Genomic DNA, 27125 nt, shown 5'->3' with positions numbered 1-27125 from the left:
TTCCTAGGTATCTTATGGTTTTGGGTGCAGTTGTAAATGGGATCAACTCCTCAATTTCTCTTTATTCTGTCTTGTTGGTGGTTTATAGAAATGCAGCTGCTTTCTGTGCATTGATTTTACATCCTGGCACTTTACTGAATTCCTGTATGAGTTCTAGCAGTTTTGGAGTGGAGTTTTTTGGGTTCCACATAAAGTATCATATCATCTGCAAAGAGTGAGACTTTGACTTCTTTATCCATTCGGTTGCCTTTTATTTCTTTTTGTTGTCTAATGGCTGAGGCTAGGACTTCTAGTACTATGTTGAATAGCAGTGGTGATAGTGGACAGCCCTGCTGTGTTCCTGACCTTAAGGGAAAAGCTCTGTTTTCCCCATTGAAAATTATATTCGCTATGGGATTTTCATAGATGGCTTTTATGATATTGAGGTATGTACCCTTTATCCCTACACTGTGAAGAGTTTTAATCAAGAAAGGATGTTGTGCTTTGTCAAATGCTTTTTCTGCATCTATTGAGAAGTCTGTTGCATTTCTTCACCCCATCAGTGAAGCCACAGGAAGAGAAATCAAGGAATCCATCCCATTTACAATTGCACCAAAACTCGTAAGATGCCTAGAAATAAACCTGACTAGAGAGGTAAAAGATCTGTACTCTGAAACTGTAAAATAGTGAAGGAAATTGAGGAAGACACAAAGAAATGGAAAAACATTCATAAAATGAGTTTGGAAGTTTTCGTTCCCTTTCTATTTTTTAGAACAGTTTCAGAAGAATAGGTGTTAATTCTTCTTTAAATGTTTGGCAGAATTCCCCTAGGATGCTGTCTAGCCCTGGGCTCTTGTTTGTTGGGAGATTTTTGATGACTGCTTCAATCTCCTTGCTGGTTATGGGTCTGTTCAGGTTTTTTACTTCTTCATTGTTCAGTTTTGGTAGTTTATAGTCTCCAGGAATGCATCCATTTCTTCCAGATTGTCTAATTTGTTGTCGTTTAGTTGCTCATAATATGTCCTTATAATTGTATTTTTCCATGTTGGTTGTGCTCTCTCCTCTTGATTTTATTTATTTGGGTCCTTTCTCTTTTTTTTTTTTTTTTTTTTTTTTTGATAAGTCTGGCCAGGGGATTTTATCTGTTCTACTGTTCTTTTAGTTTTTATTTCCTTGATTTCTGTTCTGATCTTTGTTATTTCTCTTCTGCTGCTAGCTTTAGGCTTTATTTGCTGTTCTTCCTCCAGCTCCTTTAGGTGTAGGTTTAGGTTGTGTACTTGAGACCTTTTTTGTTTCTTGAGAAAGGTTTGTATTGGTATAATACTTTCCTCTTAGGGCGCCTTTGCTGTGTCCCAAAGATTTTGAACAATTATGTTTTCATTTTCATGAATTCTTTCAATTCTTCTTTAATTTACTGGTTGACCCATTCATTCTTTAGTAGGATGCTCTTTAGCCTCCATGTATTTGAGTGCTTTCCAACTTTCCTCTTGTGATTGAGTTTGAGTTTCAAAGCATTATGGTTTGAAAATATGCAGGGAATGATCCCAGTCTTTTGGTACCAGGTGAGACCTGATTTGTGACCCAGGTTGTGATCTGTTCTGGGACTGTTCCATGTGCAATAGAGAAGAATGTGTATTCTGTTGCTTTGGGATGAAGTGTTCTGAATATATCTGTGAAGTCCATCTGGTGTATTGTGTCATTTAAAGTCTTTGTTTCCTTGTTGAGATCTTCTTAGATGATCTGTCCATTTCAGTGAAGGGGGTGTTAAAGTCCCCTACTGTTATTGTATTATTGTCGATGTGTTTCTTTGATTTTGTCATTAATTTTCTTGTATAATTGACTGCTCCCATGTTAGGAGCATAAATATTGTTAGGTAACAATTGTTAGATCTTCTTGTTGGACAGACCCTGTAAGTATGATATAGTGTCCTTCCTCATCTCTTATTACAGTCTTTGGTTTAAAATCCAATTTTTCTGATATAAGGATTACTACCCCAGCTTTCTTTTGATGCCTATTAGCATGGTAAATGGTTTTCTACCATTTTACTTTAAGTCTGGAGGTGTCTTTGGGTCTAAAGTGAGTCTCTTGCAGACAGCATATTGATGGGTCTTGTGTTTTTCTCCAATCTTATACCCTGTGTCTTTTGATTGGGACATTTATCCTTTTACATTCAGGGTAACTATTGAAAGATATGAATTTTTTTAATATTTTATTTATTTATTTGACAGAAATCACAAGTAGGCAGAGAGGCAGAGAGAGGCACAGAGAGAGGTAGAGGCAGGCTCCCTGCCGAGCAGAGAGCCCATAGCAGGGCTCAATCCCATCATGACCTGAGCCAAAGGCAGAGGCTTAACCCACTGAGCCACCCAGGTGCCCCAAAATACATGAATTTATATCTCTTTATAGATGTTTATGTTTGTATGTTTTAAAGATTTTATTTATTTGAGAGAGAGAGATCATGAGCAGGGGGAGAGAATGAGAAGCAAACTCCTTGCTGAGCAGGGAGCCCAGACGTGAGGCTCAGTGCCAGGATCCTGGGATCATGACCTGAGCCAAAGGCAGACATTTAACTGCCTGAGCCATCCAGGCACCCTTAGATGTGTACGTTTGTATGTTTGTAAACTAAATATATAAAATATATCAATATATAAATATATGAAATATTTGGGACAACACATAAAGTATTTGCATGGCTTCTTATAATGATAATTTAGTTATAGGTACATTTTTTTTTAAAGATTGTATTTTTAAGTAATCTCTGCTCCCAATGTGGGGATCGAGCTCACAGCCCCAAGATCAAGAATCACACCTCCGCTGACTGAGCCAGCCAGGCGTTTCATATAGATACATTTTTTAAATCACATGTGGAAGATAATATGTTAATTTAGAACCGCTTTTGTCCACATACTTCCATTTCATAAAGCTGTCTTATTCAGACACTCTCTGAGCATTTTGGAGATAGTGTCTTTTTCATTGTTAAAGATCTGTCTGAGTCACCTAACCTAGTTTTCCAGAAAACATCATCTTCAAGCTAAATTATTTGAGGTTAAACATACTTTTTTTACCCCCGTGTATGAAGCTGTCACTGACATTTTATCCCAAGGCACAGGGACTCGTTTGCATAACTTATTTACCTACGTATGTGAGTACCTACTTTACCAAGTACTGTCATAAGCCCTTCACCTACATTGACTCATTTAATTCTCACTGTAGAACAAAGAGATGCAAGTAGTTTGCTTCCCATTTTCCAGATAAGAACTACTGAAGTCCAGAATGGTTACATCACTTGCCCAGTTAATAATTGCAAATACTATGCTTGTTGGTTTTGTGATTTGTCCCCATAAGGTCACCACATGTTACGAGCTTATCCCCTGCCCCACCAGGAGTAATTCCAAAATCTGTCTACTTCCTTTGCTTCCCTTGCGGTTGATTTCAGTCAGGGACCTCTAACACACCCCGCAGACAAATGCAAATGGCCTCATCCAGCACAGAGGTGCTCCCTTTCCGCCACGCTGCTGAACTGGGGCTGGACAGACCTGGCCCCTTGATCCTCTGGCAACCCCACTAGAGGGATCTTGTTCTTACCCCCATTTCCAGATGAGGAGACCAAGGCACAGTTAGAAGTACATAGCCAGGTCTGCAGCCAGAAGTGGCGGAGCTCGGATTCATAGCCAGTGAGGTAACTAACAGAGCATCTTGTCATATGAAAGACCCAAGGAGGACTCCTACCCAGGGCCGTGACTCTTCTTTCCTCAGGATGATTTCATGCAGGGGACAGTCTTCTCTGTATTTGGGCACATGCTCTAGCTGACCAAACGACAGAATAAGCCAGTGAAGGACAGAGAATCTGTGCTCTGTCTCCCAAATCCGGCCCTTCTCCTGCAGGCCTTGGTCAACACCCGGGGAGGGACAGTCTAGCACCTCTGCCTCAGGGGATGGCCACACGGTCCCATTTTGGCCACTTTGTCCCTGGGCTCAGTAATTCGTTGGCCTGCCTTCTCCGAGCCATTAGAAGGGCAGAACAGCGTGAGGATCAGGATGCTTACCCCCACCTTAGGCGTAGCCCCTCAGCTTCCTGCTCTGTAACCTGGGATGCCAGTCTTCCCTAGCTCCAGGGTTCTGAGGCTTGGTGAGTTCCTCCATTTGAGCCCCCAGCACCATGCTGGAGCTGCACGTGGCTCAGCAGGTGAGGGTGTGACTGGGCCCACAGGTTTCCCTTCTGACGGGAAGGGCCTGGCTGGAGCCTGGCAGGCTGGGAGGTGGAGCCGGCAGCCCTCAGCCCTCCTGGGCACCACCTTCTCAACAGGCCAGTCTGGCCCAGACTGCAGGGCTGGAGAAGCCCCTGTGGTCTGGTGGCCCTTGGGCCACCCTGAGAAGCCTGCTTTATCCAGTGCCACTGCAGGGGTGAAGTGAAATCACATGTGTGAAGGCCGCCCGGGGCCCAGGAGTGACTGAGCACTGGGGACGTGAGCTTTGTCACTGCTGTTACTACACCTGCACAGCAGAGTGGTCCCTGACTTATACCACCTGGGTTCACGTCCCAGCTCTCCCGGCACCGTGTGTCAGAACCTCTCGGCATCGCCAGCCCTCTCCTGTGGGGTGAGATGATGGTAGAACCAGCCTCTCCCAGCCACCATGAGGAAGCAGTGCAGCCGCACACGACACACCAGCCCCACGTCCCCGGAAGCCCCGGCTACCAGGAACCACACGCAGCCAGCCCCTCTTTCATTAGGGATGAATCTTGGGGTGGCTCTGAGCATCTGACACGTGTGGATTCTGAGTTCTCTCTGCTCACCGTGCCTCAGTTTCCCAGCCTCAAGAGGGGAAGACAGGGGCACCTATGTCCCAGAAGTGACGGGAGGATTTCAGTGAGGGAAGTACCAGTCACTGTTGGCGGGACTGACAGGCACAGGCGTCTTATGGTTGGCACCTGGCATTCTGGCTCCTTCCTTCCTCAGATTTAGGTCCAGCTCCATGCAGCCACAGAAGGAATCGGGGAAGGCCTCTCCCCAACATCCCCACCCCATAGCAGGGCAGCATCCTCCCTGCTGTGCATCCTCGCCAGCCACGTTGGCACAGCCCCTGGCCCAGACAGGCCGACAGTGGTGCTAATTAGCTTAATTAACTTGGCCCCGAGGGAGCCGCCCCAGTTGGAGGCCACAGCTCAGAGTCAGCTGGGAACAGGCCCAGCCAAGTCAGAGCTATTGGTCGCCGTCCACCTCTGGCCCTCCTGTCATAGGAAAAAGGAGTCGCTGTTGTCTGGGACCTTAACCGCAGAGAGCCGCCTTTGTAAGTTGTCTGCCTTTGTTTTCTACTGTCAGTGGTATAATTCCACAACATGGCCAAGTCCAAGTTCAGGCAACGCAGGCAAATCAGAGATGGTATCTGGTGCTGTCAGGCAGAACCCAGAGAGAAGGCACATCCTTCCGGGTATTCTCTTCATTTGTATTGTGAAAGGTAAACCGTGCCCAGGATGAAAACCGAGCTAGTACCAGGGGTTCGTGGCACAAGCCCAGCCTCTCTCCCTTCCCTGGGCCCCAGCCAGCCAGCCCCCCTCCCCAGATGCAACCACGGCCTTCATTTCTTCTGCGTCCATCCCAAAGTGTTCCAACCATGACAGGCCGGTGGGACCCCATGTTCTTCCTCCCTCACGCCCCTTCCGTTGGCCAGCATGGCTCCCCGTCTCTACACATCTGCCTTTTCCACTTGCTCTTTCTTCTTTGTATTTCCGGGGCGATTCCATATTAGCACAGAGCAGTCTAGTTTGTCCTCAGGGGTCATCAGGTTTTCACAATCACGGGGACATGAGATCTAGGGGAAAAAGGAAACAGATCAGAATGTACAAGCCCAGTCTGGCTGGTTTTGTTAATCTGGAGTTAATGCTGTTTTAAATGATTACTTAGAATTTGCCATTTGGAAACTACATCGGGAAATTCTTCCAGAAGAAAGAGAGCAAGAGCGGGTTTAAAAAGAGAAAGAAATGGCAATAATAATCAATTTGATGCTCCAAACTGAATTCCAGCAGACTCTTCTCCTGTAGACCAGCCCATGGTGCCCCAAGGGAGGAGTGAGGCCTGCGGTGGCGGAGATGTGTGCGTGCTTGAGGGTTGGGGCAGGATGTCTCCTGGAGAGCCAGCCTTCCTGCCAGAGAATCCTGAATGCCCCGTCAGAGTGCTAGAGGTCCTAGGAGCTGGCAACGTTAGCACATGAAAACAAATTAAACAGAGCAGGGAAGAAATACCTGTGTTCTTTTGGCTTAACTTTTTAAATATTTCTGTACTTTTTTTCTTTTATAAAAGTCATTGAAGCTTCTTGTAAAAGGAAGGGAGAGAGATGCCTGGCTGGCTCAGTCAGAGGAACAGGAGACTCTTGATCTCAGGGTTGTGAGTTTAAGTCCCACATGGGGTATAGAGATTACTTAAACAAGTGTTTTTTGGGGGTTTGTTTGTTTGTTTGTTTGTTTGTTTGTTTTAAAAAAAGGGAGAGAGAAGGGTGCCTGGGTGGCTTAGTGGGTTAAGCCTCTGCCTTTGGCTCTGGTCATGATCTCAGGGTCCTGGGATCGAGCCCCGCATAGGGCTCTCTGCTCAGTGGGGAGCCTGCTTCCCCCTCTCTCTCTGTTTGCCTCTCCGCCTACTTGTGATCTGTCTCTCTCTGTGTCAAATAAATGAATAAAATCTTAAAAAAAAAAAAAAAAAAAAGGAAGTTTGAAAGGAAGGAGGTAGGTAGGTAGGGAAGTGGGTTGGTTGGTTAGCCGGGAGGAAGGAAGGTTGGCTCCCTGTGATTGGCGTTGAGCAGCTATTTCTGAGGGCCTGCAGTATGTAAGGCCCCTCTCCCAACATAGAACAGAAGGCTACAGATGAGGTGGGAGTGGGACCACAAACACACTAGCACCTGGGACAAACAGCCAGGAGTTGAACACAGTGAAGCAGCACACAGGAGTGTGTGATCAAGCACACCCAGGCCGGGAGGGGACACCAGAAGGTTGAGTGGTTAGGAGAGGCCTCGCTGAGGAGGCAACATTTGAGATAAGCTGAATAAATGAGAAGCTGCCATTCATGGGGAATGCTGGGGAGGGCAACTCTCAAGGCAGTTAGAATAGCCAGTGCAAAGGCCCTGGGGCAGGACCATGCCTGGCATGCTAAAGGAACATTGGGAGGCCTTTGTGGGAGGAGAGACGAGGGCTGAGGCAGGGTGGGGCAGATTATCAAGGATTTCATGGGTTGTGATGAGGCACATTTTTAGAAAATGAATCCCCCAAATACCCATCTTTTTTTTTTTTTTTAAAGATTTTTATTTATTTATTTGACAGACAGAGATCACAAGTAGGCAGAGAGGCAGGCAGAGAATGAGAGAGGGAAGCAGGCTCCCTGCTGAGCAGAGAGCCCGATGCGGGACTCGATCCCAGGACCCCGAGATAATGACCTGAGCTGAAGGCAGCAGCTTAACCCACTGAGCCACCCAGGCGCCCCCAAATACCCATCTTTTGGAACCGAGAGTTTGGTAAATTTTAATATATCAAACTAAGCTATGTGTAAGCTTTGTTTGCTAAAAAAGCTTTCACGCTGTACATACCACTTCTTTATTCCTGTGACGGATCTGGGAGAACCTCTGTCTGTGTCACGTGCCTCAGCTCCACTTCTCTTTAATAGCTAGATGCCCTGATTCCATGGGGCCCCACCCTTCCCCTGAGGGCCAGGTCTGTGTTTGCTTGACGGACAGCACCCCATTAAGGGTCCCCGTATACTTGGCATACATAGGTTCACACTGGCCTTTCTGAAGGACACACCCCAGCAGTAGAGCCCCGAGGGCCGAGAGTGTGCACGTTTGAAGCCCCTCCCAGAACGCCATCCTCATAAACAGTGTCCCTTTCTTGCCATAGACAGGCTGAAGTCCCAGCCTGCTCCCTCTCCAGGGGAGGTGGGCACAACACGGGACATGCCCTATACTGAGTCACATGCTCCACCAGATCCCCCCGCAGGGGATTCTGGGAAACTGTGAAATCCCTTTGGAAGGAGGAGGGCTGAGCCCCCTTCCAGCTCCCAGAGGAGGAACCACGTACTCGTTGGGGTGTATGCTCGTTCTCTGCTTCTCTGCGTATTTCTCTCTTTGGGCTCTAAAGCTTTTCATTTCACCCAGAGAACACACTTCAGAGAACACTGAGATGGAACCAGAATTACCCTAGACCTGGAATTCTAATTTAGGGAGGAATACGACCTGATGGGGAGAAAGTTGCCACCCTCTCTTCCTTCTTTTGTTAAAACCCCAAGGTGGCAGCTGAGAAAATGAGAAAAATGCAAACTTCAAAACGCTCAGGAGCCCTAGACATCCTCTTTCTTCCTGGGTCCAAAGACTCTTTCATTCTTGAGTTACAAAATGATAAATTTCAGGGGTCACCTTTTTTTAAAAAAACAGTTTTTAAAATGACTATTGTTCTGGCAAGTGATTATGTGTGTGGTAAAATAAATTGAGACAGTTCAGATGGGTATCACATGAAAAGGGACAGCCCCATTTTTCCACCTCCTAGAAAGACTCCTGGCCTCCCAGGGGTCATGTACCATTGTTCATACTTTCCCCCAGAACTTTTTCTCTGCATTTAAAAGAGTATTACTAAACCAAATGCAGTTATGCTCCCCACATAGTATATGTCTTTTTTTTTTTTAATTTTCTTTATTATTGGGGGGCTGGGGGTAGAGGGAGAGGGAGAGAGAATCCTCAAGCTTGACTCTGCACTGTGAAGTCCAACACAGGGCTCGATCCCACAACCTGGAGGTCGTGATCTGAGCCGAAGTCAGGAGTCAGAAACTTAACCGAATGAGCCACCCAGGCACGCCCATTTTTGTGCCACGTCTGTGATACAGACGGCAGTCAAGTTAAGCGGTGATACCTGTGGGCTCTGTAGCCTGGTAACCTCGGTTGGAATCCCAGCTCCTCCACTCGCACAGGCTGTGTGACCTTGGACGCCTCCTGTACAATTATTTAGTCTCCTTGCACCTCAGTCTCCTGCCTGTAAAGTGGGTGATCGTGATCACGGCTGGTGTGCAGATAGAATTGAACAAGTTCACATACACGGAGCCCTCGAGTCAGTGGACAGGGTCTGGTACACAGTGAGGGCTGTCAGCTCTCATTATTTCTCTCCTGGGACACTTGAGGTCTGGGACCCAGTCTTCACCAGGGAAGTAAGGCCTGAGCCTGAGGGCTGAGCCGGAAAGGAGAAGGAGGCCTCAGGGGAGGTCCCAGGAGAGGGCCAGCTGAGGGGTGTGTGGCCTGGGGCCAGTCTTGGGTCAGCAGCTACAAGAGCAACCCCCTCTCCCAAGTGTTCGCTGTCAGATGCCAGCCGGGCCATTAGCAGCAGTCCCCACAGGGCTGCAAGGTCAGCACGTTCTCCAGAGGGTCCGAGAGATGGGGCCACCTGTCTGCGGTCCCACAGCAGCAACTGTTCACCTCCGTGGCTCCTGCATTTAACCCTAGGCTGTGCCTCAATGACTTTTAGATGGCAGAATATTCTGGAAGGCCTTATGGGGTTGCCTTTGGGTGCTGAAGAAAATAGTGATCCGAGTGCCCCAGGCTCACAGACCAGCTTCTGGAATGGGAGCCCCAGGGGTGGTGACAGTGAGGGAGCTCCAGGGCCCTGGCTGGGGTTCAGGTGCCTCGTCCATGGATCCTCCTGACCACCCCAAGATTCATGAACCCTCTTTCCCCACATAACAGAGGAGGAAACCCAAGTTACGATATCGGACAAGAGACCCTGGAGCACTCGGCCAGAGGTCTGCTGTCCGTGGCCCTGCATTCGCCCGTGGGACCCTGACCCCCAGGAGACTGTCCCTCTGGGCGATCTCCTGAGACCCCATCCCTCTCCTGCGGTTGGAAGGCTTGGTCTGGGCCACCCTCGTCCCACCTGAACAACTGCAAGAACTTTCTCACAGTCTCTCTCCCCACATGCTTGGCCCTGCTTCCATAAGGGTCACTATTCTGTCCGGCCACCAGAGCGATACTTCTACAACACAAGTCAGGACCTCACACTCACCAGCTCAGAATCTCAGAGGCTTCCTTCCCGGAGGCAGTCCCACATCTTCTCATGGCTCACCCCGACTCCCAGACCTTGCCTTGCACCAGTCATCCCCTCCCCGTCCTCACTCACCACCACCAACCCACAGGCCTGTTCCTCCCCTCATTCACCAGGCGTGACCCCCTCCCAGCCCAGCCCCTGCTTCCCTCCAAGTGCAGTGCTCTTCCACCCTGTGGGCTCCCTCCATTCTCACCCCCTCAAAAGAGCCACACTCCATCCCCGCTGATCCCTCCCCATTTACCTGGCTTTATCTTTCTTCAGAACTCCTCTTTCTGCCTCACTTTATGGGATCTGTCTTCCTGTTCATCTGTTCCTCGTGGGTCTCCGTAACTGGAGGTCAGCTCCGTGTTCCCTGCTGTGTGTCCCCCGCCTGGAACAGGCAGGCTCCCAGGAAATCTTGTGGGATGAGTGAGTGGACAGAATAAATGTGAACCCTCTTCTGGCTCACTCCCAGCTGGTGAAGAGGAGAAGGCTGCGGCCCCTTCCCCAGGGAGCGGTCGGCCTTCTTGGGTCAAGACTGCTTTGAGAAGCAGCACGCGCCTCCCTGAAACCCCTCTGACTCCGATCCTCTCGCTCCAGGCAGGTGGACACTAATACGAAAAATGTCTTCGGGCAGCCACGGTTGAGGGCATCCCTCCGAGACCTCCGCTCCCCGCGGAAGAACTACAAATCGACCATTGAGGACGACCTGAAGAAACTCATCATCATGGACAACCTGGCACCCGAGCAGGAGAGAGATGCGGGGGTACGTACGCTCCCCACCGCGTGCATGCTCGCACACAGAATCGGGCGGGGGCAGGTGGTCATGGGAGGGCGAGAGAGGAGGACAGCACTGCCTGTGCTCACTCCAGCCTCCCCCTGCCTGTGGCCCCCACCTGCAGCAGCGGTGGCAGCCCACCCCATTTGGTGTCTGTGGCTTCATAGCCTGGAGTCAGGTCGTCATGGGGGTCAGAGACCAGATCCCAGGGGCCCAAATCCCAGGCACGTGGGGGATTCCTTCCATGCTGGGGTAGCTCACGTGACTGCAAAGCGATGCTCTTACGGCTCTCGTGTCCCTGTCCCGGATCCCAGGGTGGAAGCAACTTCCAGTCACCCAAACTGCGTGGACCAAGAGTGGGGGAGGGGCTCCCAGGGGAAATTCAGTCTCTTGTTCCCCAAAGGCAGGGGAACCATCAGGCTCCCATAGTCCCTCAACACTGTGCTTCTCTTCCTTCTTGTCCCGGCCTGCTCCAGCTTGGCTGCGCTCTTGTGGGACCGAGCTGTCCCCAGTGGCCCCTGCCAGTGACTGGGACTTAGTCCAGCTTAGGTCACCCCGCCTTCCCTAACCCCTGGAGCCGGAGGAGGCATCCCCAGTGGAAACTTGAGGTGCTTTGAGCAGAAAGAGACAGAGAGATGCTGGTTGGGTAAAATGCATGGCTGTCCGGGACATGGTGGCACCTGTGAGGACAGGGACCGGGAGGCAGGCCAGAACCATGCCGTGTGACCGTCCCTATCTCACCAACAGTCACCACAGAAGAGCCTGCAGCGGACCTTGTCCGATGAGAGCCTGTGCAGCGGGCGGCGGGAGCCCAGCTTTGCCAGCCCTGCTGGCCTCGAGCCGGGCCTGCCCAGCGACGTGCTCTTCACCAGCACCTGCGCCTTCCCCTCCAGCACACTGCCTGCCCGCCGCCAGCACCAGCACCCCCACCCGCCTGGCGGCGGCAGCCCTAGCACCGTCCCTGCCACGGGCAACGGCTTCCCGGAGAAGAAATGTGAGCCCAGGCGCACTGGGGCCGGCGGGTGGGGGGCTTCGCCAGCATTGGGAAGTGGGGGATGGTCTGCACTAGAGGTTGTCAGCCGAGGTGGGGAGCTGGGGTGCACGGGAGCTTCGGGGGGTACTGGTGGTGTCACCTACAGAAAAGGGAGTTGTTAGCCGAGCATCGGGGGGTTTCCTGGGGGCCACCTAGCTAGAAGCCTGGACTCCCCAGAGATGAGAGTCATCTGAGGCTGAGAGGGGGTGGTCAGCCCCTGCAGCTATAGACAGGAGGACCCTGAGAGTCGGGCTTCTCCTTCGCTGCTCCCCCAGCTCCCTGTTCCAACACCAAGCAGATGGTTCCATAAATGTTTATTTACTTACCTGATTCCCCCCAAGTCTGCCAGCTCTTGGAGGAAGGAGGTGTAAGGGTGTGACTCATCCGTCCTTTTATTCACCCAGTGACTGTTTACCTAGCATCCCCCACGAAGGGGGCACAGTGCACACGGGCCCCGTCAAAGCCCGTGCACCGACTGGGGGTGGGCCCTGCCTTCGCCCCCCCCCCCCAATCCCTATTCACTACCCCAAAGGCTCCAAAACTGAGAGACGATGCAGAAGTCTGGGCCAGGCTCATCGAGCAGCAAAACCCAACCCAGATGGCCATGGACTGTTTGTCTATTGTCCGTCTCTACCCGACCTGGTGCAAGGGATTGTGACCCCATTGCAGGTCCCTGGCATGAGGGCAGGGTGCTGCCTGGCCTTTCGAGGGGCCAGTGTATAATAGCACCTGCACAGCGTCCTCCAGTGCAGACAGATCTCCACTTCAGAGATGTGTCTGCCTAGGGGTTCTGGCTGAGGCCTGTGTCCGGTATCATGGAGGTGGAGCCGCCCCTGAGCCTGCTCCCACTCCACCCCCATCTCAGCTCAAGGCATACCTACCCTTCACTGTGCTAAACCAAGATGCAGACGCCTTCATACGCAGGAGGCACGTGTGTAGTGCAATCCCTGATATGTGCAGTAAGCCCTAGACAGTGCTGGTTATCTGGTATCTTGTCATATTCTTGCATCTGAAGCAAGCATTTTAACCCTACCGCAAGTCACACCTGCATCTTGGGAATGGCAACAGGGTTAGGACCGAGCATTAACAGGGACTTACTGAACCCCAAAGCCTGGCAGGGCTGGGCTTCAAGCAGCGGCAGCATCAGACTGCACAGTTCAAAGCCAGGTGCCCCTGCCAGCAAGTGTGAACACGAGCCAGGCATCTCACTCTGAGGCTCGGTTCCCCCTCCACAACAGCACCTCCGTCCCAGCTACTTGGAGGTGAGGCTGTGAGATGGTCCCCGTAGCATGCCCAGCATGGTTGGGCCTTCCCCACCTGAGTCACCTCCTAACCTACCTGCGCTCCTGCTGTCCTCTGTCCGCTCCTCTTTGGCAACTGTGAAGCGTCAGCAAGCTGAAGCCTGGGGCCTCTGCCCAACACATGGGACTCGGCCGACGGCTGCAGCAAACGCAGCTGCTGCCACCGTCACTCCCAACACCCAGAGACTTCGGGGGCCTCTTTCTCTGCCCCACCTTCCATACAGAGACCCAGCAGGTCTCCACGCGGTGACCCTACCACCACCAGACACCACACACTGATGACCCGGACTTGTGTCTGTGGGATGGTACTGCCTCCTCCAGAAACAAACTTGGGGCCCACCCTTCACCTCCCCAGCTCAGGGCCGGCTTCAGGATCCTGAAGTCACTGTGCACCCTTCTCTCTGGCCCACGCTCACCTCCCTGCTTCTGGAAGTATGTTGGGTTGCACGTACAGAATCATTCCAGGACCTGCCATTTGTTCCCCCCTCCCCACCCCCCACCCTCACACAGGCCTGTCCTGGGCCGCGCCCCACCGCCTCCCTGCTCTGCACCGGCACCTGGGGAGCTTGTGAGCACCTGCATCTGGTCATGTGTCCATGTGTTTCCCCCTCCACCCCCAACCCCCACGCCACGCCAAGAGCCAGCCTGTGGCTCCATCCCACACAGAGTGAAGGACAAAGTCCTCCTGACCTACGAGGTCCCACACGGTCCAGCCCTGTCACCTCTGACTTCACCTCCCACTGCTGTGTCCCTCTCACCCTGTCCCCACCCACATAAACACCTGACACTCCCACCACCTTACCTGCTGGTATTTGGCAGCTTCTAGTGAGGGTAATATATTTACTCAATCGTGTGCGCTATTATACACTGATACAGCATTATAGAGCTACACAGAAGGTGAAAGAGAATGGGTGAATGTCTCTGTGTCCTTCACATTGTCCTCCCATGTCCCTTCTTCCTACCCAGCCACCATCTCTGCCTCGGAGCTCTCACTGGCCGACGGGCGGGACCGGCCACTGCGGCGCCTCGACCCTGGGATGATGCCCCTGCCTGACACAGCTGCTGGCCTCGAGTGGTCCAGCCTGGTGAATGCAGCCAAGGCCTACGAAGGTAGGCACCTTCCCCCAGGCCTGGCCTGATCCCTCCCCTGCTGCCCTGTCCGAGAAAGATCAGTGGGGGGCCCTGGGGCTTGGAAATGGGGTACATGCAGGATCCAGAGTTAGGGGGAGCAGGTTCACATCCTGCCCTGTCTCTTGCTCACTGAGCAGTCCTGGGCAAGCGTACTTGTCTGTCTGACCTACGGAACATAGGAACGTGTCTGGGGCCACAGTGAGGGTCACGTGAAACACCACCAAGTGTGAAACACGTCAGGCACAGAACAGGCCCTCGACAGGGTACCTGATACCACATCACAGGGCAAACTTGTCATCCTCCAAACTGTATTTAGGTTTGCTTTTGGCTGCAAGTGGCGGAAAACCCAAGATAACAATGATTTAAACCTGTTTGATGCAAGTGAAAATTCCTGGGGTGGGTGGCTGGGGCTGGGGGGCACTTCCATAAATGCTTCCTTATACGTGGGGCAGGCTCCTTGTGCCCTCTGCTCTGCCATTTCCGGGGGCCTTGCCCTCATGGTCCGAGATGGATGCTGGAGCACAGGCCACCGTGTCCAACTCTGAGCAGCAGGAGAGCGTGACCCTCCCCTTACGCTTACTTCCCATGGGCCAGAGCGTCGCAGAAAGCCACGCCTAATAGGCTCCAGAGCAGGCTGAGACATGAGGCCCTATGCTGAGAAACATTGAGATTTGTTCTTATGGAAAAAGGGAGAACAGGTAATGAGGGATCGCTAGTACTCTGCCCCTTCCTTCCCCTGTGACCATGGGCAAGCACTTTTCTCTTTTTTTTTCTTTTTCTTTTTTTTTTTTTTTAAAGATTTTATTTATTTATTTGACACACAGAGAGAGAAATCACAAGCAGTCAGAGAGGCAGGCAGAGAGAGAGGAGGAAGCAGGCTCTCTGATGAGCAGAGAGCCCAATGCGGGGCTTGATCCCAGGACCCCGGGATCATGACCTGAGCCAAAGGCAGAGGCTTTAACCCACTGAGCCACCCAGGCGCCCCAAGCACCTTTATCTTCTTTATAAGCATTAGTTCCTCATCTGTAAAATGGGACCTGTGGTGATTCCTGACCAACATGAACTTAGTCTTCTGGGTCATTTTTTCATCTTTTAGACGATAGTTTTGCTGTCCTTCCTTCAGGAAGCCCTTCCTGGTATCTCCTAATACGGATTTGACACCTGCTCTGGGCTCCCCCAGCCCTGACCCCTCAGGGCCACTGCTGCCTGGTGATGGGTCTGTCTTCTCCACTGAGCTGGGAGGGCAGGACCCAGGGCCATCTTGGTCACTGCTGGGTCCCCAGCATGGGTCTAGCTCAGAGCAGGATCCCTTAAACCAGACCCTTCCTATTTCCATGTTTGGGCCAGTCCACTTCTAGCAGGTGGCCTGGAGGAAGTGTCCTTCTGTGTCTGCTCCTTTGGTTGCTCCCATCCTCTCCTGCAGCCTCCCCTGGTCACAGGGTGAAGGCAGGGTGGGAGAGAGAGCGGTCTGAGAACACCAGGCTAGGCCTCTGCTCTACCCCCACGTTAGGCTCAGAACCCCCAGCTGGGGAGTGGCTGCCAGCAGGGGCCCGATACCGCAGGTGAACTTGACCCTTCAGACCCTTTTGACCCTCCTCCATGGTGGAGGAGAGGGTTGCTCCACAGCACTTGTAGGAGGAGGTGATATGGCCACAGTGACATTACAGAATATCTCCACGGAGCCAGCATTCTGCCGCCTTCCAGAATCACTTTCTAAGCTCTGGTCTCTGGGATATGTGAGGATTCCCTTTCACAGATGAGGAAACCGAGGCTCGGAGTAGAGAGACCCCCGAACTGGCCAAGGGCACACAGGATGAGGAATCGAACCCAGGCCTGAACGGCCCTCCAGAAAGATGGGCAGAGGAAGCAGATCAGTTGCAGAACAAGAAACTCAGATGCCCTTACACTGGGGTACATGTGCTCGCGCTCTCCTCATTGAGATGAACTCAGGTCGTAACTCCCCGAGCTGCAGTTTTTCACCTTAGAGCTACAGAGACAGAATTGGGTGACCCTGTGGGTGAGCAGGGGAAGGGTGCAGGGCCCCGTGCTGCCAGACGGACCGCACACGTGCCCTTTATCCCCACACGTCTGAGGAGTCTTGGTGCAGGGAGGCCTTTCCTCTAAGTGTGACCCAGTCGGCCATCACCCCGTGTGCGTCCAGCCTGGCGAGGGTGTGGGCAGACCTTGCCTCTTACCCACGACCTGAGCAGCCACAGTGGGAAAGCGGGGGTGACTTGGGGGGCAAAAAGGGAGCTCGTTCATTTTACCCATTCGTCTGTTGGTGCCACAGACTTGATGCTGCCGGCCCCAAGTACTTCACGTCCCCTTACAAGTCACAGGCAGTGTCAGGCTGAATGTCACTTAGGTCCAGGACTTGGGGAGGGCGGGGAAGGAGTGGGGCCAGCACGGGATGTGACGAGTAAAAGCATCCTAGTCTCCTGAGAGAGGAAGGGTCAGGTGTGGTTAAAAGGGAAAGCAGAGGGACGCCTGGGTGGCTCAGTTGGTTGAGCAGCTGCCTTCGGCTCGGGTCATGATCCCAGCGTCCTGGGATCGAGTCCCACATCAGGCTCCTTGCTCGGCAGGGAGCCTGCTTCTCCCTCTGCCTCTGCCTCTGCCTGCCATTCTGTCTGCCTGTGCTTGCTTTCTCCCCCTCTCTCTCTGATAAATAAATAAAATCTTTAAAAAAAAAAAAAAGGGAAAGCAGAGCCCTGGCTTCGCCACTGATGAGCCAGGTGACAAGTGATTGGCCTCTGCTGCCTTAGTTTGCTCAAGTCAAGGTGATGCTCCTACCGTAGGGTGGTCATGAGCATTGATGGGTTTGCACAGACTGACCGCACTTATGAACGAACACTTATGCATGTCCCTAAGGACGTTTGGGTTTCCAACCCCAGGTGCCGGATCCAGGAAGAGAATCTGAGGGCCTTTATCAGTTGGACTCTCCGGGTCTCCCCAGGGTCCTCAGGGGGGTTCTTACTCCCTGGGTTCCCTGAGCCGCTGACTCTATCTGATGGAGGTGCATGAGGATTGTGCGGGTGGATCCCAGAAGGGATGCCAGGTGGTGGGGCTACCTCCTCTCTCCCCACGCGTGTCCAGGCCTCCTGGGGCTAAGACCACTGGTCTGTGGAAAGCATCGGGGAGGCTCTGGGCGCTCCCTGAAGACCCAGATGTTGCCAGCCGCTGTCCTATTGTCTGTCCAGACACTGAGCCCCAGCTGTGGGCTTCTAGGAGGGGCTGGGGCAGCCCAAGCCTTCTTCCCCACAGCCACTCCCCCCACCTTGCCTGAGGAGCCAGCACCACCTGGGAGAAAGCTGGGGGAGCCGGTTGGTGCATCAGGGTCCCCCAGGGAGCTTTCTCCCCCTCCTCTGTGAAATTAAATGAACCCCAGCAGTCACACGGAAGGTTAGGTAATGGGTGATGTGGGACGCTGTAGCCAAAAAGCCTGGAAGGAAACACTGATGCCACAGTGGCAGCTACTTCCCCTGCGGAGCAGGAAAGAGGGCTGGCAGGAGGGGGGCCGGCCTCAGAATGGACTCAGGTGGTTTCAGCAACCTGTGAGCTTGGTTGGGGACCATGTGTGCACATTATCCTGTGGGACTCAAACAAATTGGAAAAGACTAAAGGAACTATCCACTTTGGCAGGTCTATCTGTGGCATGGTAGCTGTGGCCTAGGGAAGCTTCTATGGGTGAACTACAGAGATATCTGGGGTTTGCTTCAGAATCTTCCAGGAAAAAAAAAAAAAAAAAGTAAAGGGGATCCCATCTTATGCGGCTAGGAAGTAAGGAAATGCTTTAGCAAGGGTGTGGTGGGGGGGAACACAGGAGCCATTCTGAAGAGCTTCCCAATGGCCAAAGTCAGAGCAGTTGAACCACATAATAAATACGAGCAGTACTGGATTCTGACCCAAAGACTAGAGTAAATGTCCACGAGCCCATACTCACGTAAGCAGGTAACTAAACAGACAGCTATATGACAGCTCGTCCTTGTAAGAGGATCCTAGTTAATTGAGAAGAAATGAGGAAGACAGAAAGGCATCGTTAAAATAGCACACTAATGAGTGATGATTGCTAAAATTAGTGGGGAGACATTTTATGCAGAAGCAGGGTGTTTGTGTAGCCTCAGAGCATCTACCCCAAATATTTATGAATGACTGTGCAGTCCCCAAGTGCTTTCATACTCAGCCCTCCAGGAGGGGAGGCTTTATTCCCCTCGCTGTTGGGAGTGGGCTGGCCTCAGCGTCTTGCTCCTAAGAAAGTGACTGTTGGAAAGGAACAGTTGTAACCTCACAGTGAAGAAAGCTGGTGGACAGCACCCTAGCCAAGGGAGCAAGGTCACCATTGGTGGTAGTAAGACACATCAACATCTGGGCCGCCTGGGTGGCTCAGTGGGTTAAGCATCTGCCTTTGGCTCAGGTCATGGTCCCAGAATCCTCGGATCGAGCCCCGCATCGGGTTCCCTGCTCAGCGGTGAGCCTGCTTCTCTCTCTCCCTCTCCCTCCACTCGTGTTTTCTTGCTCTCTCAGTCTCTCTCAAATAAATTTTAAAATCTTTAAAAAAAATAAAATAAAAACTTTTTTAAAATGTCAGAACTTGAATCGGGGGCCTGCCTTTGCCAGTGTCCAGCTTGTGCCACTGAGCTCCTGGTGGCACCTCTGCCCAAGGGGCATGCAGGGACCCATCCCCTGGTTTTCTGTGCCCACGCACTCCACTGTCCCTGGCTCACTGAGCCAGCGGCTCTCTGGGGAAGGTCTGGCTGCCACCAGTTCCTACCCTCACAGAAAGATCACCTCCCAGTCCCTGTTTAAAAATGCAGGTGCCCAGGCCCTGGCCCCAAGGCAAGTCTACGATGGGACCCCGGAATCAGCTTCAACAACCAGGGGATTTCTTTTCTCTCTTCAGTATGCATGGTATCCCCTGTCTTGCTTCTCTTTTCGCTTTTGAAACTTCACAAACCTCAAAATCACAGTGCAAACACCTCCCCGACGACTCATCGCCCAGCCTCAACTCCGCTTTCTTCATGCCGTTTACTTGTTGGTGGAACCAGGTCGTTCACGCCAAGTTTGGGTGGTTACTCTTACACTGTTGTTTAACTTGTTTCCTATCCCTTGCATTTGGTCTGAACCGGTCATTGGGTCTAAAAGCTTGCTCAGAGGGGTACCTGGGTGGCTCAGTGGGTTAAGCCTCTGCCTTCGCTCAGATCATGATCCCAGAGTCCTGGGATCGAGCCCCACGTCGGGCTCTCTGCTCAGCAGGGAGCCTGCTTCCTCCTCTCTCTGCCTGCCTCTCTGCCTACCTATGATCTCTGTCAAGTAAATAAATAAAATCTTTAAAAAAAATAAATTTAAAAAAATAAAAGCTTGCTCAGAGTCAGGATGGGATTTTTTTTTGGAGTCACTTGATTGGGTTTTGGGGTAGGAGCCCATCCTAAATGCCTCTGTGATCGAACAGAAACGATTGGGAACGTCAGAGTGGTTTGGCTGGGAGGTGTGTTTGATGGGGGAAGGTGGTTAGTCAGTGGGGCGGGGGTACTGGGGGCAGAGGAACAGGGAGCCCTGATGACCTTTTTTCCCTCTCTCTCCTGGGCAGTGCAAAGAGCCGTCTCACTTTTCTCCCTCAATGACCCAGCTCTGAGCCCGGAGGTCCCACCTGCACACAGTCCTGTCCACAGCCACCTGAGCCTGGAGAGGGGGCCCCCCACCCCCAGGACCACCCCTACCATGAGGTGAGGTTTCCCTGGGAACACGTGGAGGCTGGCAACCTGGGTCCCTACAACCCAGATCCCTGCCCAGCATGCGGGTGAGAGGCAGCTGCTGCCCCCCTTTCGCACCTCCTTCTCTGGCATTAGTTGGCGGGGTAGGGGCATCTGCTCTTCTCCCCTGACAGACTGGGGAGTAATCCAAGCACCGGGACGCAGTACTGACCGGGCCCAGGTTAGCCCCAGCCCCATGGATGGAGACTACACTGTAGTCAATACCATCAGTTTGCTTCTAAGTCATGAAAGTCTGAGCAGTGCCCCGCCCTGCACCCCACCCTGGCCCCTTCCTCCCTGGCTTTCTTCTCCCCTCTGTCTGCTCCCAGGTCTTCTCTACACACAAATTCCTGAACTATGCAGATGGGCACCTCTCCCCAGGGCTCTCTGTGGACCCAGCAGGGACTGAAGCCCTAGCCCTGCCCTCCCGAGGCTTCCTGGGGAGGGAGGAAGAGACCGACCGATGTCTCACTGTCTGTCCTCTCACGTTTTGTGCCACATATCTGACTGCACTCACTTGGCTAGAAAAACAATTAAAAAGAGGGAGACTGGGTGGAAAGGGCGTGTTTGCATGCCTGTGGACTTAAGCAGCGCTCTTCACACTCGTGCACCCCTCACCATGCGGGCTTTTGTGCATGTCAGCACAAAATGAAGGGGTTTTCGAGAGAAATTTCAGCTCTTCTGGGTTTTTCTGACTTTTTTTTTTTTAAGCTCTTCTTCACACCCCTCTTTCACTGGCTTTAGAACTCAGCCTGCACCAGAAATGTGGCCCAACTATGATCACAGGGAGGAGGCGGCTGCAGACCGTGCTGCTGCAGGGGGAGGAACGGGCTGGGTGCGGGAGTGGCAGGACCGTGGCCTCTGGGCGAGCACCCACATTCCCTTCACCCCTGAGCTGGTTACCCTTTCCCACCTGCCTCTCACCTCCCCTGCAGCTGCAGGCCCCCAGGATCCAGGACCAGGGAGGGGGCAGAAGTGGCAGGAAGGCAGGCGGGCTGAGTCCACTCCCCTCTCTCTCCTTTCTGGTCTGCTGCAGCCCACCCTTTCTCCGACACCCCCCACCGTGCCTCATGGAGCCCACCAGAGGGATTGAGCTGCCCCCTTTCCTCTTCAGGGGCCCCACAGGCCAGGGCTGGGGAGCTGCATGGAGGAGGAGCCACAGGCTGGGCTTCCCACTCTGTGGTGGGGGTTGGGGGTGACCTCCCAGATCACATTAGGCCAGGAGTTGTGTTACACTGAGACTGTGCCCAGCACAGGGCAAGCTCTCTGGAAGGGCAGCGTTGTCGGTGTTCTTTATTGTTGTCCCCGAGGGCAGGCCCTCCTGTCCTGTTGCCCACTGCGGAGGCAGGGCCCAGGTCCGCTGGTGCTCGGTCTGCCGGGTGGGCCCCTCGTGTTGTGCCATGCGAGGTGCTCACACCGGGAGGAATTTCTCCCGGAAATATACGCGTGGTCTGTGCCTGGGGGCACACACACAGCCTTCCACAGGCAGCCACAGCCCCCATTCACATCCACAGGTGGCCCCTCTCTGGGTCGTGTGGCAGAGAGGAGGGCTGGCTACAAGCTCCCCTCAGAGCTCCTCCTCCAGGCCCCTCTCAGGACCCCAGCAAGGACAGGGCTCCCCAGAACGTCAGGGACCAGAGGGTCCTGGCCTCCGTGTTCCTCCCAGCTGTGGGTCTGGAACCCTCCCCGGGGCCTTGGGGGGCCTTGAGTCTCACCCCATGCCTTGTCCTTCCAGCGAGGAGCCTCCCCTGGACCTGACAGGCAAGGTGTACCAGCTGGAGGTCATGCTGAAGCAGCTGCACACCGACCTCCAGAAGGTAAGGCCGCCAGGCAGCCAGCCCTCAAGCCCGGCGCTGGGCTGTTTGGCTTCCCACACCCTCCGCGGTGGTGGGCAGCAAGGCAGACGCTCCTGTCCACTACCCACCACCTTGCCCACTCTTGGGGAGACCACCCAGCTTTGAATGTAGTCAAGAGCAAAGAGTAGAAAGTGACAATACCAAAGTTTGGTAAACACATGGAGAGAACTCTCCTAAATTCTTGGAGGAAGAACAAATTGGCTCAGCCTTTTCGGAGGGCAGTTGGACAATATTTATTTAAACAAAAAAATGTGATTGTGTATCTTGTCTATTCCGCAATTCTGCTTGAGGTAATGTGTCCAGCAGAATTTCAGGCATGGGAACAGAGATCGGTGAGCAGGGATGCTTGCTGCTGCCCTGTTGGCAATAGAACTTTGGCATCAGTACAGCCGTCCCTCCCCAGGAGTGCAGTTATGTAAAGGACAAGACGCTGTGCCGGGGAATATTCTGCAGCCTATTATCTGGATATTTACTGACATACAAAAGAAGTCTAGTCTCTCAAGCAGAAGCCAGGCAAGGTGCAGGACTCTCGTCTAGAACATCATCATACTTAGAAAAAAATTAAGTTTAAAGTCTGTGGGTCAGAGCGTTACCTAGATGGCAGTGTTCCAGATTGTTCCTTGTCCTTACCTCCAGGCTGCAGAAGGAGGAAAGAAGTAAGGGCAGAGGACTTCTACTTGGTGCTTCATAGACTTTTGGGTAAAAGACAAAAAGGGGGCAAAATATACTGTGCGAGTCTTGAGTGCAGGAATCTGAGGGGCCCAGGTTCCAGTCCCCGCATGTAATACTGCGTGACATGGGACAAGTCAGCTGCCTTGGGGTGTCATGGAGCCTGATAGGGCATCTCCGAAGGGCCAGTGGAGCCCATACAGGCAGCCTGCATCTGTCCACATCCCAGCTCCCCACCTGCTATACAAGGCTGGGTCTCCTTTTCCAGGAACCTGAGGCCGACAGCAGTCCCCAAGTCTGTGGGTGGCCATGAGGATAAACTGAGGTGATCATGATCACAGTGAGGTCTGTGTCCTAAGAGTTGAGGGGGATGGTCCAGAGAGATGAGGTGATTTGCCCAGGGTCGCTTAGCTGCCGAGCCAGGATTTGAACCTGGCGCCCAGCGTTGCCCACCCGCTGACACCAGCTCCGCCCCACAGGAGAAGCAGGACAAGGCAGTGCTGCAGTCGGAGGTGGCCAGCCTGCGACAGAACAACCAGCGCCTGCAGGAGGAGTCACAGGCCGCCAGCGAGCAGCTGCGCAAGTTCGCTGAAATCTTCTGCAGAGAGAAGAAGGAGCTCTGAGGTGGCTCCCAGGCCAGGCCAGCTGCGGGCTCCCACTCTCCCATCTCCCTCAGCTCGCTCCCCAGTTGCGGGCGTGACCGAGATGACCCAGCCAGGGCCCCACTGCCCTCCTCGTGGACACGGAGACCGTGGGCAGCAGTAGGCCTCACTGGGGCTGTGCGCTGCCATCTTCTCGGGGTCCTCTGGCCCCACAAGGTGACCCGGTCTCAGTCCCACTGTCTGAACTGCCCAGCTCTGGTCCCTGGACACTGAACCGTGCCCACCCCGGCTTCCGGGGGCCCATCTAGCCTCTTCCTGGGACCAAGCCATCAGAAGCTGGAGGAAGGGGAGGAAGGGAGAGCTGGCGTGTGTCTCCAAATCCCACAGCTCCAGGAGTCCACAAACCAGGTTTCTCCACTGCATACAACAGAGTTTGGGCTTGTGGGGCCGAGCCCCCTGCATGAGAAATCAGTGTGAGGCTGGCCTGAGCTTCCCTCAGGCCCCAGAGAGGAGGGCCTGTGTGGACAGCGGCCAGGACTCTCAGTCCCGGTGCGCTCGCTCCAGAAAGCACGGACAAGAACCCCTTCCAACCGTATTCTTCCAAAAAGCCGCCAGGAGCACTTTCTTCGAGTTTCATTTCTTTTCTTGGGACCCCAGGATGGAGAGAGGAAGCCCCAGCATCCAGAGTCAGCGTCTCTGAGGGGAAACTATTTGCACACTTGGGACAGTTTCTACAGTCTTTTTTCTATCAGCCCCTCAACCTCCAGAGGCCACAGCGCCTGGGCCTGGGCCCCTCCACCTTCCAGCTCCTGCCCAGGCCCCAGGCCGCAAAGCCCCATCTCTCCTCCCCTTCATGCCCACTCCCACCACACAGCCCCGGGCCTCTTGTGGGCACCAGGAGGGGCTCCACGAAGCCCTGAGATCAGGGCTGGAGAGAAAACAGCCTTCCTCTCCTCTCCGGTTTTGTTTTCCCTTCACAAGCGAGCGAGCGAGCGGCAGACGTCTGGACACCTTCACTGTGCTCCCCGGGGGAGTGCTTTGCTGTGTGAACCCCCACGGGACGCTGGTTCTCTAAAGGCAATAAGGGGCAGCTTGCCAGTCAGCCACGCCAGAGCGGTACTATGCTGTTCACCCAGGAAACAGAGTTTCTTTTTTTTTCCTTTAAAAACAAAAAAGAGATATATATATATATTTATTTTTTCATGTGGAGTTGCGCCAGAACAAGTCTGGATGGCCACAGTCTGTGGATTTCCCCCCAACCTCAAGCTGAGGATCAAGGTGTGTCCCCTACTGGCTGGGACTCAGTGGGAGGACTCCCGAGAGATCCAGGCACAGGCATGGGGAGCAGGCTGGTGGGCTTTCCCCTTTGGGGAGGCCCCGGGCAGGGGGAGTTGGCCCCTCTCCAGGCAGCATTCTCTGGGCTGGAAGCCAGCACCAGGTGGCCCAACCCTGGTCCAGAGACCCCACCACTTTCTCTTTGGGGCCAGAAACCTCAGGGAAGGCGGCTGTGGGGACCGCACAGGACACAGGTGCTCGGAGAGGTGCCAGGGTGGGCCAGCAGGGGCAAGAGGAAAGGGCACTCTTGTCTCCCTGTGATCATCCTCTGACCCCGGCAGCGGCAGCCCCATAGAAGCCCTCAGATCTGCCATCTCCAGCCCCTCACCTGCACAGTGAGAGGAGAGCGCCGCAAGGGGGGACCCCCTTGGTCTTCAGCCCTGGCCAACTACTGTGATATCTCTGCCCCTCTTCCCCACCCCTCTTTTGGGAAGGGTTCTCCAGGACCACTCCACGGCTCTTTCCTCAGACCCTAACCTGGAGGCTGCCCTCCCTTTTTTTAAGTTCTCCTCGTATCTTCAGATCATTCAAATCATTTTGGGGACCTAATCATGTACATTGACAAGTGTAAATTATGATTTTGTTTTTGGTTTTGTTTTCTGTTATTTTTTTAAGGATCTCTGCAAAAGAAATCTATTTAATTTGAGGTTGGCGTTCTCTCTGAAGGCTTGAAGATAGCAGGGGTTTTTTTCATATGTTGATTTGTTTCATTTGGCTTTTTTATTCTTTATTGTCTTTTTTTTTTTTTTTTTTTTTTTTTACCAAACCCGGTCTTGAGATTTTTCTGGCATGTTTCTGGAGGTTTCAAAGGAAATAAATGTTTCATAGAAATGGCTTGTGTGTTCACTAGCTGGGCAGCTGCCTGGAGTCACTGATGGGAGGGTGTGGTCCACGGTCAGCCCCCTCCTCCTGTCCCACTTGTCCCAAACGCATGCTCGCTCTCTTTCTCTCTCTCTCTCTCTCTCTCTCACACACACACACACTTTCTCTCTCTCTCTCTCTCTCTCTCTCTCTCTTCCCTCAGCACCAGCCTTGCAGACTTCCTTTCCTTGAAACCCAATTGACAGGAATCCAGCACTCAGAAGGTAAAAAGTCCTTAAGTTGAAGAAAGGGAGAGTCTGCACCAAGGAAATCATTTCTAGCGGCCAGAAAGCCAGACCAGGCTCGCGGAGTGTGCCGGTTTTAGATTTAGTGGTCAAACTTTTTAAAAAATGTGGTTGTACAGACAGCCGGATTTCCAGCTCGGTAAATCCTTTGCAGTGGGACTCAGAGCCAAGGGGCCCCTGCCTCCTTTGCCTGCGGCCTCCCTAGGCCACACCCTCCCGGCGCTGGCTTATTTGCATATCCACGCCCTCCTCGGTGGGAGGAGGCCTCCCACTGCCCGTCATCTGGTTGGTGATTTTGGGTACAAATCAGCCTCGGCTTCCAGGCCGGGGCGGGGGCGGGGGGTGGACAGAATGAGGCGGGGGTACCCTGTAACTTCGCCCCTGGGCCACACCTCCCTCTAGGGGTTCTCCCGGCCCGGTTCCGCAGCTGCCCTGTTGAAACACTTGCAGTTTGACCTGAGGATCAGGGTCTCACTGATTTTCTGAATCTCATAATTCCGCGTGAAAATCTAAGGTATAGCCTCTGTGGGAAGTCCGGATCCAAGAAGCAGTCCAGCCTCGTGACAGGGCTGGCTGGCCAGGTGGCTAAGTCTTCCTGGCCCACCTCACCCCCTTACCTGTCACTGAGTCTTCATCTCTGAGCTAAAACCTGATGCTTCTCTGACTCAGCCTCTCCCCTCACCCCCCCAAAGAATATCTTTTTCCAAAACGGGTATATATCCTTTTTCCAGAGGAGGTGGACCAGCTATTTCCACATCTCCTAAAAATTCTAGAGTGTTCCAGACACTCTCCCAGTCTCCACCCTCCTTGAGGCCCCATCCTCTCCCCGTGCCGTCCTCCCCACCCCCCCCCCCCAGCATAGGAACGGTGGAACAAGCTGTTCTCACATCCTCTCCTGGCGCCTGTGACACACACCAACGTCCAACGCCCCGCAACTCGCACCCACACTGTGCCCTGCTGGTCCTTTCCCCATCTTGCCCCAGTTTTCAACTTCCCCGGCCACGTCCCCAGCTCTCCAGCCGGTGCCCTCTTGGACCCTCCCCCAGTCTTGCTCTCCCGCCCATCACCCCTGGCTCTGTCCCCAGCCAACCTCTGAAGCCCTTCATACCTTTGGCTCTCTCCACATTTCTCTATTGTCCCTAAATTCTTTTTCCTCTCCCCTGAAGTCTCATCTCAGTGTCATTGTCCTTGGACTCTACCTGTCCCCTGATCCTGTCTCTCTCCCCCCAAATGTGGTTCCCTCTTATTCTTCTGTCTCTCTCCTAATTTATGTGCCGGGGTTCTCTGCCTCCCCTCCTTGAATCTCTCCTGCTTCTCCAGATCACTCTCTACTTCCTCCTTCTGTCTCTCCCTGATGTGTCTGCTATTTCTTCTTACTATTATTTCCTCTCCCACTGAATCTCCATCTTTCTTCTGTTCTCTTCCCCCCCTGTCACTCCTGTGGCTCGCTCATCTACCTCTCTCTCCAAATCTATTTCTTCCCTCTCCTGCTCTTGTTCCGATTGTCTATAAATGTGTGGCTCTCTGTCTCTCTCTTGATCTC

General features: G+C 53.2%; 1 protein-coding gene across 4 annotated transcripts in view; it reads left to right on the top strand.

The window, feature by feature from the left end:
* The window catches only part of SIPA1L3 (signal induced proliferation associated 1 like 3), a 234986-nt gene extending 209780 nt beyond the window's left edge, over positions 1–25206 (top strand). For all 4 annotated transcript variants that reach the window (XM_032326312.1, XM_032326309.1, XM_032326311.1 and 1 more), the window contains 6 exons: positions 10625–10790; positions 11550–11796; positions 14103–14246; positions 19852–19987; positions 21750–21831; positions 23019–25206. In XM_032326312.1, coding sequence (XP_032182203.1) covers positions 10625–10790; positions 11550–11796; positions 14103–14246; positions 19852–19987; positions 21750–21831; positions 23019–23162 — 919 coding nt within the window. In that variant the 3' untranslated portion in view covers positions 23163–25206. The remainder of the gene's footprint in view (positions 1–10624; positions 10791–11549; positions 11797–14102; positions 14247–19851; positions 19988–21749; positions 21832–23018) is intronic.
* Positions 25207–27125: the final 1919 nt, after the last annotated feature.

Source organism: Mustela erminea, chromosome 19 (genome assembly GCF_009829155.1).
Source record: "Mustela erminea isolate mMusErm1 chromosome 19, mMusErm1.Pri, whole genome shotgun sequence".
Taxonomy (NCBI): domain Eukaryota; kingdom Metazoa; phylum Chordata; class Mammalia; order Carnivora; family Mustelidae; genus Mustela; species Mustela erminea.
Note: the sequence above shows the minus strand (reverse complement) of the source record. Positions and strands in the feature narration are given on the sequence as shown.